General features: G+C 38.4%; 1 protein-coding gene across 1 annotated transcript in view; it reads left to right on the top strand.

The window, feature by feature from the left end:
• The window catches only part of LOC142234273 (uncharacterized), a 59,109-nt gene extending 43,103 nt beyond the window's left edge, over positions 1–16,006 (top strand). Inside the window, exons 2-5 of the mRNA XM_075305366.1 lie at positions 4,585–4,843; positions 4,901–5,021; positions 8,858–12,266; positions 14,955–16,006. Of these exons, the coding sequence (XP_075161481.1) occupies positions 4,585–4,843; positions 4,901–5,021; positions 8,858–12,266; positions 14,955–15,875 (4,710 nt within the window). The 3' untranslated portion in view covers positions 15,876–16,006. The remainder of the gene's footprint in view (positions 1–4,584; positions 4,844–4,900; positions 5,022–8,857; positions 12,267–14,954) is intronic.
• Positions 16,007–17,350: the final 1,344 nt, after the last annotated feature.

The following is a 17,350-nucleotide window of genomic DNA, read 5'->3' as shown; positions in this document are numbered from 1 at the left end:
CATTTTCTTAGAAAAATAAATCTTTGCAAGAATGTTCTATAGAAATAAAGTGTGCACAAATTTTCTACAGATATAAAGTTTTGAGAAAGTTTTCTATAGAAAAAAAATTGACAAAATTTTGCATAGGAATATAATTTTAACAAAATTTTCTATAGAAAAACAATATTTTGAGAAAGTTTTCTATAGAAAAAAAAATTGACAAAATTTTCTATAGAAAAAAAATTGACAAAATTTTCTATTGAAATACAATTTTGTCAACATTTTCTATAGAAATAACATTTTGCCGAAATTTTCTATAGAAATATAATTTTAACAAAATTTTCTATAGAAAAACAATTTTGACAAAATTTTCTATAGAAAAACAATTTTGACACAATACTTAATAGAAAAAAAATTTTACAACATTTTCTATAGAAATATAATTTTGACAAAATAAGGTAAAACAAGTGTATACGGCCGTAAGTTCGGCCAGGCCGAATCTTATGTACCCTCCACCATGGATTGCGTAGAAACTTCTACGAAAGACTGTCATCCACAAATTTCAACTTACATGGTTGTTAAATACCATATACTACCACCACGCACCAAATTTCAACCGAATTGGAAGAATTTTGCTCTTCCAAGGTGCTCCGGAGGTCAAATCTGGGGATCGGTTTATATGGGAGCTATATATAATTATGGACCGATATCGACCAATTTTTGCATGGGCGTTTGAGGCCATATACTAACATCACGTACCAAATTTCAACTGCATCAGATAAATTTTGGTCTTCCAAGAGGCTCCGAAGAGGCTCAAATCTGGTGATCGGTTTATATGGGGGCTATATATAATTATGGACCGATATGGACCAATTTTTGCATGGTTGTTAAAGACCATATACTAACACCATGTACCAAATTTCCGCCGGATCGGATGAAATTTGCTTCTCTTAGTGGCTCCGCAAGCCAAATCGGGGGATCGGTTTATATGGGGGCTATATATAATTATGGACCGATATGCACCAATTTTAGCATGGTTGTTAGAGACCATATACTAACACCATGTACCAAATTTCAGCCGGATCGGATGAAATTTGCTTCTCTTAGAGGCTCCGCAAGCCACATCGGGGGATCGGTTTATATGGGGCTATATATAATTATAGACCGATGTGGACCAATTTTTGCATGGTTGTTAGAGACCATATACTAACACCATGTACCAAATTTCAGCCGGATCGGATGAAATTTGCTTCTCTTAGAGGCTCCGCAAGCCAAATCGGGGGATCGGTTTATATGGGGGCTATATATAATTATAAACCGATGTGGACCAATTTGTGCATGGTTGTTAGAGACCATATACTAACACCATGTACCAAATTTCGGCCGGATCGGATGAAATTTGCTTCTCTTAGAGGCCTCGCAAGCCAAATTTGAAACTTGTGCCAAGTTTCAAGTCGATAGCTTGTTTCGTTCGGAAGTTAGGGTGATTTCAACAGACGGACGGACGGACGGACATGCTCAGATCGACTCAGAATTTCACCACGACCCAGAATATATATACTTTATGGGGTCTTACAGCAATATTTCGATGTGTTACAAACGGAATGACAAAGTTAATTAACCCCCCATCCTATGGTGGAGGGTATAAAAATGGGAATAACATTTTGACAAAATTTTCTACAGAAACAAAATGTTGACAACATTTTTATAGAAATAAAATTTTGACAAATTTTTCTATAGAAATAAAATTTTGAAGAAATTTTATATAGAAATATAAATTTGACAAAATTTTCTGCAGGAATAAAATTTTTAATAGAAAAAAATTGCCGAATTTCTATAGAAATATAAGACAAAATTTTCTATAGATATATATAATTTTGACAAGATTTTCAATAGAAATATAATTTTAGACAAAATTTTCCATAGGAATAAAATTTTCTACAGAAACAAAATTTTGACAAAAAATTTTTTATAGAAATAAAATTTTGATAAAATTTTCTATAGAAAAATAATTTTGACAAAATTTTCTACAGGAATAAAATTTTTAATAGAAAAAAAAATCCGAAATTTCTATAGAAATATAATTTAGACAAAATTTTCTATAGAAATAAAATTTTGAAAAAACTTTCTATAGAAATATAATTTTGACAAGATTTTCAATATAAATATAATTTTTGACAAAATTTTCCATAGGAAAAAAATTCTGACAAAATTCTCTACAAGCACAAAATTTTCTATAGAAATAAAATTTTGACAACTTTTTATATTGAAATAAAATTTTGACAAATATTTATATTGAAATAAAATTTTGAAAAAATTTTCTATAGAAATATAATTTTGACAATATTTTGTATAGAAATACAATGCTGATAAAATTTTCTATAGAAATAAAATTTTGACTATATTTTCTATAGAAATAAAATTTTGACAAAATAGAAATAAAATTGTATCCGTTTGTTGCTTTTTTCGATCTTTATTTTTCAAATAAAACAAAAAAAAAAACAGAAAAACTTTTATTTGAAATAAAATTTTGACAGAATATTCTGTAAAAATAAAATTTCGATACAATTTTCTATAGAAATAAAATTTTGACAAAATTTTCAATAGAAATACAATTTTGACAAAATTTTCCATAGAAATAAAATTTTGAAAAAAAATTTCTTTAGAAATATACTTTTGACAAAGTTTTCTATAGAAATACAATGTTGACAACATTTTCTAAGAAATATAATTTTGATACAATTTTCTATAAAAATAAAATTTTCTATAGAAATAAAATTTTGACAAAATTTTCTATAGAAATAAAATTTTGACAAAAATTTCTATAGAAATAAAATTTTGACAAAAATTTCTATAGAAATAAAATTTTGACAAAATTTTCTATAGAAATAAAATTTTGACAAAATTTTCTATAGAAATAAAATTTTGACAAAATTTTCTATAGAAATAAAATTTTGACAAAATTTTCTATAGAAATAAAATTTTAACAAAATTTTCTATAGAAATACAATTTTGACAAAATTTTCTATAGAAATAAAATTTGTACAAAATTTTCTATAGAAATAAAATTTTGACAAAATTTTCCATAGAAATAAAATTTTGACGAAATAATTTTTGTTTGGATTTTCTCCAATTTTTATTGCAAAATAAAGGGTGATTTGTTAAGAGCTTGATAACTTTTTTTTAAAAAAAACGCATAAAATTTGCAAAATCTCATCGGTTCTTCATTTGAAACGTTAGATTGGTCCATGACATTTACTTTTTGAAGATAATTTCATTTAAATGTTGACCGCGGCTGCGTCTTAGGTGGTCCATTCGGAAAGTCCAATTTTGGGCAACTTTTTCGAGCATTTCGGCCGGAATAGCCCGAATTTCTTCGGAAATGTTGTCTTCCAAAGCTGGAATAGTTGCTGGCTTATTTCTGTAGACTTTAGACTTGACGTAGCCCCACAAAAAATAGTCTAAAGGCGTCAAATCGCATGATCTTGGTGGCCAACTTACCGGTCCATTTCTTGAGATGAATTGTTCTCCGAAGTTTTCCCTCAAAATGGCCATAGAATCGCGAGCTGTGTGGCATGTAGCGCCATCTTGTTGAAACCACATGTCAACCAAGTTCAGTTCTTCCATTTTTGGCAACAAAAAGTTTGTTAGCATCGAACGATAGCGATCGCAAGCGTTGCTCGTTAGTAAGTCTATTCATGATGAAATGTCAAAGCATACTGAGCATCTTTCTCTTTGACACCATGTCTGAAATCCCACGTGATCTGTCAAATACTAATGCATGAAAATCCTAACCTCAAAAGAATCACCCTTTACATATTGATTGCGACAATCTAGGTTCACACAATTTTTTTTCCATATTTAGATATTTGGGCAATTAAGCGTGAACGTTATTTAACCGTAGGTGTGAATAAGCGAGGAATACTGTTTTAGAAAATGAAACATAAACAGGCTTACAGTAACCGTGATAAAAATTCATCTAAACATTCTAGGAAATTGGTGGACGAGGGCCTGTACTTTCCGAAACCGATTAACAAGGGATAATGGTCATCTATTACAAGGGACTGCGCTGGAGCAAGAATTGGAACACTTATCAAAAAATTACTGGGACAATAGTAAGCGCATATAACTCACCTGGATCCTCGGACAAAGAGGACGCGAATTCTAAGAAGCTAATTCTATTTCTAATCCTCAATTCTAGCAATAATTATCGATAGTTCCTCGAATGTATACCTAAGATTCTGTGCCTGCTTCTGAAAATGAAGCTTAAAACTTTTAACACCAGCTTCTCATAAACCACGCATATCTGAGCTTCCTCTTTGGATGCAACGCTATGATAGGCCCCTTGATAAACATTTATTTCATGAGGATAGCATTATTTTTTCGGAGGGGAACTTTTTTTTTTTTGTCGGAAAAATATTGTTTTTCACCAGACATACATATAAAATTGAAGAGAAAATATTATAGTCCAAAAATAACTTTACGGCTTTGAAATGTGTTAGAGGTGATAATATTCCTTCTCTGCGTGTACATACGAATTTTTGTCACAACCCCTCATAAGTAATCCAATGGTGATTTAATTTCACTTTTCTTCCCTCATTTAAGCTTGAAGTACAACAACCTAAAACTGGAATTTACATCAATGAAAGTCAACCGCCCAAATTTGATCCCAATAATGGAATTTCGTATGGCACCACATATAATCCCAGAGTAATGCAAGAAAAATTTAATGCACAAAATCTTAAAAAGATTGATGTAATAAAAGGACCAGGTACCCAAGATCTTTGGACATGGAATTTGGGATTGCAAAAGAGGGAAAGTGAATTGAATCGTCGTTTTATGGATGCAACTGTAGCAAAATTTGGTAGGATATTTCCAAGATTATACCAGGGAGTATTCACTTAAAACTTTCCCTTTGCAGATTGTGATGACATTGAATTGACCACATATACAATACCTCAAGATCTAGAAAAGACTTTTAATGCCCGCGTAGTATTTGGAACTAGGGCTTTAATGTTAGAGCCCGAACCTAAAAATAAACCGTAAGTTTTTCGTACACTTCTTTTTGATTTTTTGCAAGGTCACCTTCTCTGCACAGGTTAGGTTAGGTTATGGAGGATGACACCAAATCCGTAGAAAGGAAAAATGGTGTCCACTTAGACCATGTTGGGCCATAGTTGTTTTTTTTTTCCTCTTCGTCATCTATCTTCCTCTACCAGGGTCAGTCACATCTCTTCTTGGAAAGAAAACGGTTCGCTAGGTCTTCCATCCAGAAGCCTTGATAAAGGCGAGTATATCCTTTAAATTACAGCATCGTACCTCAGTAATATCCTGAAAGTATCTTGTTTCTTCAAAAAGATAATGCCGGTCACTGGCACAGAAAGTGGTAAGTCTTCTGTAGCCTCCGGGTCAAAGCACCATCTACAAATATCATCGGCCATTAAGCCAATACTTACCATGTGCTTCCCAAGTGTGATGCGTTCAGTTATGATGCCTATTAACGGCCTCAAGTCCTCTCTATGTTACCCGTCGCCATTAAAAATCCTGAGTTTCTACTACTCTTGTCGTTCCATATCTGTTTGGTCTGCTCGCAACCCACAAATGAAGTCCATCGTTCCTTCCACAAATCATTGTATTTGACGTTGACCCTGTAAGTATATAAAGATAGCGGGGAAAAACGTCCGTGACGATGTTATCCATGCCGCGTGCACTTTCCTTAGCCAGCACATCTGCCGCCTCATTGCCCCTTATTCCATAATGTCCAGGTATCCAGCACAGAGTTATATAATGCTATTAAGTAAGAACTCGTGAGTTCTCTACGACAGCGGCTGCCTACCTTCGACGTTATATTCGTATTATCCAAGATCTTCATTGCTGCCTGACTGTCGATGAAAAAATAGATATCGCTTCTGAATATCGGCCTCATCAACAGGAGCTCCGCAGCTTGGGCAATAGCAAATACCTCCGCCTGAAAGATGCTAGTTCCTCGCAGTAGATACGTCCGTATACTTGTTCAGATCTCCAAAAAGTATACGCTTTTCTTCCCAGTCGTCTATAATCATTCATAATCAATCTTAGCTTGCCATCATATTCATACCGAATCGCCATATAGTCCGTTCTTAGGCGTTGCCCAACTGAAGCAACAAGTTCCGTATGTCTACAGGCCGTGTTTCCAAGTAAGTCCAAGCTCTTCAGTATCACATCGGCTGTCTTCCTGATATGCAGATCAAGCGGCCAAATTCCCAATTAAACCTCCAGAGCTGCAGTGGCCGTTGTTCTCATCGCACCAGTTCTGTTTATCCTGCTGAATTTCTGTATATGGTTTCGATGTCTCGTAATGGTCCACCAGACGTGGCAGCCATAGGTAGCTACTTGTCTTATGACCGCAGTAAAAAGCCAGTGGAATAGGGTTCCCCGACCAACTTTTGACACATACAATGCCGCATAGGCCTTCATTTGACGGACTGCAGTATTTTCCAGCCAGTTTAGTCTAGAGTCCAAGATAACACCCAAGTACTTGGACGATCTGGAGAGACTCAATCTCGTCCCTTCAAATTCCAAATTGTAAACCACGGAGGAACATATTTGGCTCTGATGTGCACAATTGTCGATAATCCCGAGTAATGCAATTCTCCCCGACGCACCACCAAACTATAAGACAAAGAGAACGCGTTCTGCAAAGGGGAGAATTGCCATAGCTGAGGAAGTCGAGATCAGATTCGCTCTGGCGGATGTACTTTTAACCCGCCCCCTATGGCCCGAGTTTTACCGCCCGGCTTGGTATTGGATTTCTCTGTACTATCGAGATCAAAATGAAGTTTGCTATGATGGTCTCTCTTACATTTTTCGCATCCTTTCCTACTGGTCAATTCCGGATCTGATGCGTATGAGCAAGACATCGGGAGCAATATCCATGTTGGACAACGATTCGAGTGCGCCGTTCCGGAGCCATACCCAGAAATGTATGGCAAAAATGAAGGGAATACTTTCGGTTGCATACCCTACAACGAAATTGGCTCGAAGTAATAGCCTCGATTTCTATATTTTACGCTTATTCGAAGAGAGATCCGCTTCCGTTTTTAACTCTGATATCAAAATGGGCGCAGTAAGTTGTATGATGTATGTGGTGAGCTAATGGCTGCAATGGTTGGCTGTGTTGGTTTGCATAAGGTACCAATAACTGCCGCCATAACCGTCAAGGTCGCACGATCATGGTAAATTTCTTCCTCCGGCAACTATCCGTCAACCCTTTCAGGTCCTTGAAACCGTCGTCAAAAAAGAAGATCGTTTCCATGATACTGTGGCAAGATTTAAATTTACTACAAGTCGGGTGGAGCGGTTTAAATGACCCATATAGTTATAGATCGTCTTTCAATGCCGTTTCCAGTACAATAGTCCGCAACGCGAGTCGATGGCCATCAACTCCCGGAAAAACGTCTACAACGCGTCCTATCTTCCACGAGGTTGGAGAGAGCTTATCGTGCCTACCAACCACCAAATCGTCTGCAATTTTACTACGTTGGAAATGTTTCCACCGAAAATTCTTTAAATATGCCTTCTTCCATCGAAATATTCTACGAAACTTATGGGCGAGGCTGTACTTTCCAAAACCGATTGACAAAGGATAATGGTCGCTATGCTACAAGGGGCTGCGTTGCAGCAAAAAGAGGAACACCTATCAAAAAATTACCTGGAGTAAGTGCATCGAACTCACCTGGATCCTCGGACGAAGAGGATGCGAATTCAAAGCCTCTATCAATAGTTCCTTGAATGAATACTTAAGATTCTGTGCCTGCTTTTAAACTTACAACTGCTGCCGGTACCACCCAAGGTCGCAGTATCATGACGAATTTCTTCCTCCGACATCTCCATTAACTCTTAGGTTAGGTTAGGTTAGGTGGCAGCCCGATGTATCAGGCTCACTTAGACTATTCAGTCCATTGTGATACCATATTGGTGAACTTCTCTCTTATCACTGAGTGCTGCCCGATTCCGTGTTAAGCTCAATGACAAGGGACCTCCTTTTTATAGCCGAGTCCGAACGGCGTTCCACATTGCAGTGAAACCACTTAGAGAAGCTTTGAAAACCCTCAGAAATGTCACCAGCATTACTGAGGTGGGATAATCCACCGCTGAAAAAAATTTTGGTGTTCGGTCGAAGCAGGAATCGAACCCACGACCTTGTGTATGCAAGGCGGGCATGCTAACCATTGCACTACGGTGGCTCCCTCCATTAACTCTTTGAAGTCCTCCAAACTATTGTCAAAAAATAAGAACCCACCGGAACCACCAAGTTCACACTATCATGGCGAATTTTTTCCTCCTACATCTCCGTGATCATCAACTCCTCGGACAAAGACGACGCGAATTCTAACAAGCCTCAATTCTAGAAATAATTATCGATTGTTCCTCGAATGTATACCAGTATTTTCGGATACATTATGTAGCGATTCAAGAATTTTACGAAAGAGTTCATAAATTTATTGAAATGTACACATTTATGTAAAGGGTGATACGGTCAACATGTGGTCAATATAAACTTGACGTATTTCTTTCAATTTTGCATTTAAAAAACCTGAACACCCCTCATTTTGAAGGTGTGTGTGTGTAGAATGTTGCTCCTATTTTGATTTTGGAATTCACTCTTCAGTTGCAAAATGCCGTCCAAGCAAGAAGAGCTGCGTATCAAAATTTTGCTCGCGCATATTTTTCCTGAATTTTATACTAATTGAACTTGAAAAAGAAATTTAATTTGATTTTTTAAATAAACGATTTCACCGATTTACACGCGTTTTCCCTTGACCAAATTTTGACCGTATCACCCTTTACAAATTCATATTTTATTTTTGTTTTATGAATTATTCTTTCTTTTGTACAGATTATTCAAACGCCCCAAGGAAATTGCCTGTTTATATGTGGCTTTCGTGGAAAGTTTTCGTCTTAATGCGGATTTTTGGGAAAGCGAAACTTTGGACAATATCCTTAAGATGGGTGAAAAGCTAATGGCAAAAAGTCACAAAATGAATTATCAGAGTTCCCAGAATGATTTCGATATATTACCACAAATTGTAGAGAGACAAGCTGAAATTGCTATGAAAATCCATTTTGCAGGACCTTTGAAAAATGAGCCCAACATCTATAAGGCCCTGACGCTGTACTTTGGCAAATACAATGCCTGCGTATTGTGCTCGAAAAATTTGTATTTGCTAATCTGGAAGAGATGTCGCAATATCTTCGATGTATTCGATCCAAATGGTAGAGGAAAGCAATGTCAGAGAGATTTTCTAAATGGCAAATGTTCACATATTTCTACCAATTGTGTGGAACATTTGGTTCATTTGATAGTGAATATTAGTGAAACGAATATCAATGATGAATTTCAATTGTATGAAATATCTTTAATCAATTTCGGAAAGCCTTTGGTGGCATTGGGGGGATCATCAGCAAAGTCTTCCCCGAAGAATTTCCATAAATTATGGACAGTGGTCAATGAGAGTTATGCTGTAATACCAGGATGTAATAATGGCCTAATACAACCCAGCTCTCCAGCTATTCCCAATGCCTCAATGTTGATCTCGGTAATGGCTATTCTCTATTCTTTCATAGAAATGCCGAAATCTTGGAGACCAGCTACCATTGATGATTTGATACGTTTGGGAACAGCTTACACAAAAAGTTTGAGAAGAAAATTAAAGCTGAAAGATAATCAACATTTGGGGATAAATGATTTGCCCGACAAATATGTATTGGGATTCTATAAGGCCTCCATGGAGAGGAAGTCCTACTTCTATAATGGCACCCTTACGGAGCGTTGTAAAAAATTCAATGATTCCCTATTAAGTTGTGGCTTAAATTCATTGTTCCATGATGGATGGGATGGGGCTCTAGTGCAAATTGACAACTCTGTGATGGGCATATGGAAAGATCAAGAACTCTGGTATCTGTATGATCCATTTCGTCGTGGTAAAGTCGGTCAAGTTTTAGATCCAGAGGATTATTTATCCAAGGGAGTTGCTCTCTTGCAAATACATACGCGATTGGATTCATTACTAAGAGTGCTCTTTGAGAAGGCCTTCGCAATACGTCAAGGAGGCAAAGTCTTTATACATGCAATCAAAGTGGGTTGTATTAAACCCCTTATGGATGGCAAGCAACGTAAATTGAGATATGCCAATTTAAAGCTGAGTCCGGAGACCTATATGTCACAAAACAATGAAAAAGATGGCAACGCTGGAGGAGATAAACCCGATGAACTCGAAGACAAGACTGAAGCTAAAAAAACCTTTAAATCTAAGAAAACCAAAATCGAGGGAAAACCCTTAAAGAAAGTTTGTAGTATAGAATCTTTGCAGGATCATGAACGTTTGAGTTTCTTCAGCACCGTGGATATTGTAGCCGATGTAGTGGACAATATTGTGGGAGATATTATTAGCCTATTGCCCGAACCAATTGTAGCTAGGCCAAAATTATACAAGAGTGCTGAGCAAGTTCTTCTTCGTTCGGATAGAGAATATTTGGAACAATTGAAATATCTGGTCCAACATGATCAAGATCCAGATAATGTTAATCTAGCCTTTGCCACAGAACCAGATGAAGAAATTCCTATGCTTACTCTAGAGCAAGAATTAGCCATAGCCAGTAATTTCCAAAGTCTTCCCGATGCCTCATGGATTGTATTTGGGGCGAAAATTTTACCTCATCTAGATGAGGATCAGGCTAAGGTGAGAGGCCTTCTATCGGCCCTAGTAACAGCTTGCCTAACATCCCTCTATAAGGTGTCCACTTGGAATAGTTCACTTATTGATTATGCTGTTAACTCTGCTGAAGGCTTTGGAGAAGATTTCCAACTTTATCAATATGCTTTGGGAGCTGTCTTGTCTAGTAATCTTCCCACGCTAGGGTTAGGTCAACGTACATACAACTTAAGCTTGCAGAAAATCGTAAAGTCTGACCTCCAGAAGTCTCTAAGGCAAACTTTGCTGGAGCTCTTGGTGGAGTATAATCGTTTCCTGATTATTTGTCAACGTTTCAGTTGTGCCATATTCAAACGTTATAATTTTCTCTATATGTTTGTGGGATTCCCTGTAAATCCTGTGGGCTATCGGCATTGCCGTAGAGGTCCTGCCTGCCTTTTACGCTTCTCCGAGTTGGATTCACTGATAAGACGCATTGAATTCGGTTGTAATCCCCAGGGTTGTGATATCACCAACTTTGTAGTGATACCCTTGAAGGTGTATGATGTAACTACCGGGAATTTAGAACGCTACAGAGAATTACCAATCGATATGGAACAACGTATATACGAGGAGGCCTTAAGAGAGCGTCGTAAGCTTGAGGATAATAAAAAATCCAAATTGGAATTTTTGGAAAATGAACTAGCAAGGGAAGCTGAACGTTTAAATGATTTTGAAGAAGCGAAAAAATCGAGAAAATCCAAACCTCCAAGATGGCCTGCTTCAAGAGGGGAAACCGAGCAATCAGATGTTGTTATCACTGAGATTTCTGAAAATGAGGATTACGAATCCGATGGAACTGTTGTGGCCGATCAAAATACTTTAGTACCACCTAAACATAGGAGTGGTGCTAAGACGAAATCATCTCCTCAGCCATGTCCAGCTCCCCGTCCCTTACTCTATGGCTATAGACTGCGTGAGAAGGATTATTTGTATAAGATTCAAGGATCCAAGGCCTTGGAAGGTCGTGATGAATGTCATTTGAATGAAATTAAAACTTGTTACTTTGCCAGTACTTTGGCCATACTCTATGCTATCCTAAGGCCTCATAATCAATGGACTAACCAACGCGTTGATCAAGTCATCAATTCAGCTATGCTTCTAAGCGATACAATTGAGCACTTCCAATCAACCTCCGATAGAATCATGAAAAATGTTGCTGTAGATGAGTATACTTTTGATTTATGGGTAAAGATATTTGAACCCATAGGTTTGTTGGGTGATTTGGCACAGCAGATTGATAGGATCCCCAAAATGAGAAAGCATTTTATTCTACACACTGCCAATTGTGCATATGCCATTTATAAAGATGAATACTATCATCTATTTGATCCATATCCTTCCATGCATACACTTGAGAATGTGCCCCCAGAAAGCCAGGATGAAGAGGAGATTGAGAGACGTAAAGCTAGACTTTTCAAGGGAATTCAACGTTACAGAGAGCGTAATACAGCTTCATGGATTCTATTTGCCGATGCCAAATCCATGATTTATTATATAGATCAACGTTGTTGCAGTCCCACTTGGAAAGAGAAGGATGAGTATAGATTTCTGGTAAGTAACCAATGTTCAATAGATTCGGATGATCCGATATGTATCCAATATCCAAAGGAATATTTGAGAATCTTTATATCGCCGCTTATGTTGTTCGAATGTTAATTACCACTTAACCGAGTCGTTGAAAGAGTAGGAACTACGAAGGAGAAGCGAGACTCATGCGAACCATCCTTCTCTTTCCACCGAGTCGTGGATAGAGTAGGAGCTGGGAAAACGATAACCATGAGAACCATCCTCATTCAGGCCCACTTGCAAGCTTAACGTGGCTGGTAAACTGCTGGATAGGCTTATCCACGACCCTTTGTATGCAAGGCGGGCATGCTAGCAATTTCGCCACGGTGGTTGCCAGGGCGAAAACCAACCAAACCATACCATCTCCAGGTGAACGAGCCAAGGCCATTCGGTTCGACTTCAGAAAATATTTGCAATCAATTAATCACGTGATCTGCGATGCCTGTGGTGAGGGTATAAGGGCGTCTTTATAGGCTGGTGGTGGTCTCCTTTACTGGATGGAAGACCACCACCTGTCAGCGGTGATGAGCGAGAGAGCACAGATCAGAGCTATCTCGGCCACAACCTGACATATCCAGGTCTTGAACAGTTTCCACTCACTTCTGAACCCAGCAATACAAGATGAATGCTGGAAGTGTGGATATATACTTCTCATCACGTGGCATAAGTTCGCGAGTCCTGTGAACCCCGCTCTCCTGACACCTCTGACATAGTAGAGACAGTTCGCTTCCACGACCTGGATGTAGACGATTGAAATGTCGGTGCTATATCAGCCACGATCTGGCATATCCTGGTAACTACCTGTCACTTCTGAACCCAGCAATACAAAATGAATGCCGGAAGTGAGGACATTCTCCTCATAGCACCTGGATGTAGAAGTTTAAATGTAAAACTGCCTAGAGGGACAAGATCGATGCTATCTCAGCTACGATCTGACATCTCCAGGACCTGAACAGTAACCCGTCACTTCTGAACTCATCAATTTAATATGAATACGCAAATTTTGGACTACACCTCAGAGATGTTACAACGACAACCATCGCAGCAAACCTGTCGTATTATTCGCAACCCTAGACGCGATTTGATTTTTAATGTCTCAGATGGCGGACGTATTAAAAGCTATTCACATAAGTTTTTATCTAAAAGATACGAGTATTGATATATAATTCCGAAACTAGCCGAAAAGATATCACATCAGACTCTGTCCAGGTATCAATCAGCCTCGATCTGTGGAATATTAGCTACGACGTGATCCTAAGAATTGCGATGCCAGAATAATCTTTTTTGTTGAGATAAGCTGATGATATAGCACCAGTAATACAAGCGCGAACCACCACAGAGAAGGTTCTTTTTTGTTGAGATAAGCTGATGATATTGCACCAGTAATATAAGCGCGAACCAATGGATATGTATATATGTTAAATACGACGGGAAAACTTTTATAGAGCCTGCTGAAGCCCAAAATCCATTGAATTATGAGGATGGCAACATGGCTTCCGATCACGAATGTCTTATGTTTTCTTTGGCTTGAAGTGGACAAATGTATGAAGTCCATTAGAGGACAATTTTGACATACCATATCTGATATCTGATGAGAATCGTACGATCTCAAAGACAGAATCCTAATATAGCCAGAGAGTTAAACGTACACAGGGCCCACGAGGGGTACCACTGTTGTTTGGAATTTCAGTTAAGACATTGTAAGAATGGGATATGCCAGAGGTAACCGGTTTTAGTTGGGTACGTCGTACAGTCAAGGTCAGTGAACAACTTTGATGGAGGTGGGCTGTGGGCTAGACGGTGGTGAGGACTGGTGCGATGTCGACGGGTGACGATGATGAGCTGGCTTGTAACGATGTTGGAACGACGCGAAGCCGACGATGATGAGACGGTGTGATGCTGACTGGTGACGATTATGAAACGGTGCGATGTTGATGGTGTCGGGCCAATTGGTGTTCGGGAACGGGGATGTCGGACAGACAGTGCTCGTGAATGGATGACGATGGTGTCGGCCCTGTCGACTGGTGCTCGTGATAGTGTCGTGTAGGTTTCTGTAAAGAGAAGAGAGACGGGAGAAAGTTCGACTATACTAGCACTTGAGTGATTCGACGAATCGCGTAAGCGGACGAACCGCGTAATCAGCCGAACTGCATAAGCAAACGAATCGCGTAAGCGGACGAAACGCGTAAGCAGCCGTACTGGGTAAGCGAACGAATCGCGTAAGCGGACGAACCACGTAAGCAGCCGAATTGCGTAAGCTAACGAATCGCATAAGCGGACGAACCGCGTGACTAGCCGAACTGCGTAAGCGAACGTACCACGTAAGCGGACGAACCGCGGGAAGTGGTGGTTAAATACAAAGGTAGAATGCGAACGAATCGCGTTAAGATGAATCGGGTACTGCTATCGGAATTTTGGCTGTGGTCGGTGCCACTCGCTTTACTACTTGCCAAGCTTCGGTTGATTCATGACCACTGCCACCGTAAAGATTTTCGGACATAAAATAAAACTCTATTGGGTTTATCCCATGGATATGAGAGATGTTCACCCTTAAACGTTAATGGGTAATAACTTTATGTGTACATGACTTCCAGATAAAGTCTTGTTTAAGTTTGTCAGGAGATGTTCTTTTCATTGCCATCGTTTTTATCGCACACCTTTTTATCTTTCCAGGTTGTGGATATCATCTCGTATAAGAAATCCCCACTTTCGGCCAATGTACTTCAGTTGCTGACTGGAGGTGAAGGAACATGCAATGTCCCAGGCGAAGAAGAAGCAGGCATATGTGCTCACAACGAGAGCATTGCATGGTTGGAACATTGTCTACCCGTATGGAGTCGCTTGAATAGAAAAAATACAGCTGGACACTATAGAGGTTTGTCCGTATCGAAATTCAAGAAATTCGACGTGGAAATAGAAAACCGTCTATGGTCTTTATGGGGCAATGTACATCCCCAGGCTTCAGTGTTTGCCGAGAGTGGTCGTGGTAAACAATATTTGGCTTGTTGCATTATGGCTCTATGTGCTATTCGACTATATCGTTTGGTTGATTGGAGTTCTCAACTTCTTGATTCCATCGTAATCAATGGGGATACGTATCACCATGAGAGTGTGAAGGACATTCAGGTAGCCGATTATGAAATGACTGCAGAAGATTTGCAAGTGCAATGTTTCCTGGATAATATTCAATTCGGCATTCATTTGGAAGCAGTCTGTTATGGGACATTGTATTGCCGTCCCAAATTTAATCGTATGAATTTGGCACAAGCTCTTATGTATTTCTTCAGCAATAATCGTTACGGCATATTACAGTGCTCTAAAAAGTGTTTGGCATTCGGTTATGTACCGGGTCATGATGGTGGTTATTTCATGTTCGATTGTCAGAGCCGGGATCATCCTCTGTTTCCTAAGGGTCAAGGAGCCGCATATGTCTTGCGTACGAAATTTTTACAAATTCTTCTCTATTGCATGGTGGTCACTTTGAATGTTCCCTATTACAATGTTCAATTTACATTACATAAGGTTGAGACTTGGTCGGATAATGCCTCATTGGACGGAAGTCAGTCTGAAAGAGTTTCGGTACAGAGTAAATAGTACGAGATCGTAAAGTGGAAACCCTGCTGGATAATGTGGAAGAGAGTACGAGAACATGTTTTTTGTTTGTTTTTGTGATGCTGAGTGGAAATGGTTTTACTAAATCTAAATAAAAATTTTTTAGATCAAAATGTTTGGTTAATATTATATCGTATATTTGCACGAATCGACTCAAGCGATTAAAAATTGTGTGGAATCCAACTCGAGCAAATGTTCAAATGTTCATGCAATATTGAATATATGCTGATCCCAATATTGTCTAAGATTGCCTCAACCTCACGATAGGTCACATGACGAGCCCAAACTATTCACTCCATGGATGGTAGAAGTGTGCAGTACGCAAGCATCCCTGTAGGAAATGTCAATAGTGAAACAGTACTGACTTACTATTGACTGTGTCGCCAGTACTACTGACCAAATATACCCCAGAAAATGTAAAATTTTATTGACATTTAACATGTACTTGTCATTGAGAATGAACTACTGACACAAGAACTACTGACTAGGTGGTACTTTTGGAACTATATGGAGACATTGAAACCACTGAATCAGTCCATTGTCACCATTTTGTCAACACTTTTTTACCAAAAAAAGGCGTAAAATTAGAAATTAAAATCATATTTATTATGTATATTTAATTAAATTAAAGAAAAATTCAGTCTTTTTCATGGGCACTATTTCTTCAAGGCGGAACGTCCAGGCCTTCCTCCTGCAATATACTGAGCAGCTTCTCCAAACACTTTCTGGAAGGCGATGTTTCGATGTACCACTGCTTCAGTTTTTCCCCAAAATTTAGAGTTGGAGTGGGCAAATCAGCTAACTCAAAATCTTCAAAAGTTTTTCTCTCTAGAAATTAACTCCTCTTCAGCATTTGCTCTATCCTTGTACAATTTTAATTGCTTTTTCACAAGTCTTTTGTAATTTCTTTTATTCATTTTTTAATTCACTTATATTCATTTTATTCGTTTTTTAATTCACTTATAATGAAAAGGAAGAAGACGCATTGACTCTCATTTGTCATAAATTTCTCTACACATCAAAGCCTGTAGACAAATTGTTGAAAATGTCCCCATAACAAAGCGAAACAATGAAAACGAAGAAAAAGCATTAACGCTCATTTGGCATACATTTCTCTACACATTAAAGCCAGAGAAATATTTGTAGGCAAGCTGTAGACAAATTATCGACAATGTCACCATAATAGTTGACAAAAGTGTTGACATGGAGACACATATCCCCAGACTTCCTACAGGGATATTAGAGTCGACGGTGAGATAATTCCGACTAGTCCAACATTCTCGGTGTTACATTCGACAGTCGTCTGCCCATGCCACTGCACTTGCCGCCAGCACTTGCGGTGCGAACAAAGAAACCTTGTTGACTACATTTAAGACAATTGGCCGGTCAGTGCTAAACTATGCAGAACCTGTGTGGACACCTCCGACAAGCGACACTCAGTGGAATAAAATGTCAGA

This window comes from Haematobia irritans, chromosome 4, assembly GCF_050003625.1.
Source record: "Haematobia irritans isolate KBUSLIRL chromosome 4, ASM5000362v1, whole genome shotgun sequence".
In the NCBI taxonomy this organism is placed as follows: domain Eukaryota; kingdom Metazoa; phylum Arthropoda; class Insecta; order Diptera; family Muscidae; genus Haematobia; species Haematobia irritans.
This window is presented reverse-complemented; position numbering and strand designations above follow the sequence as displayed.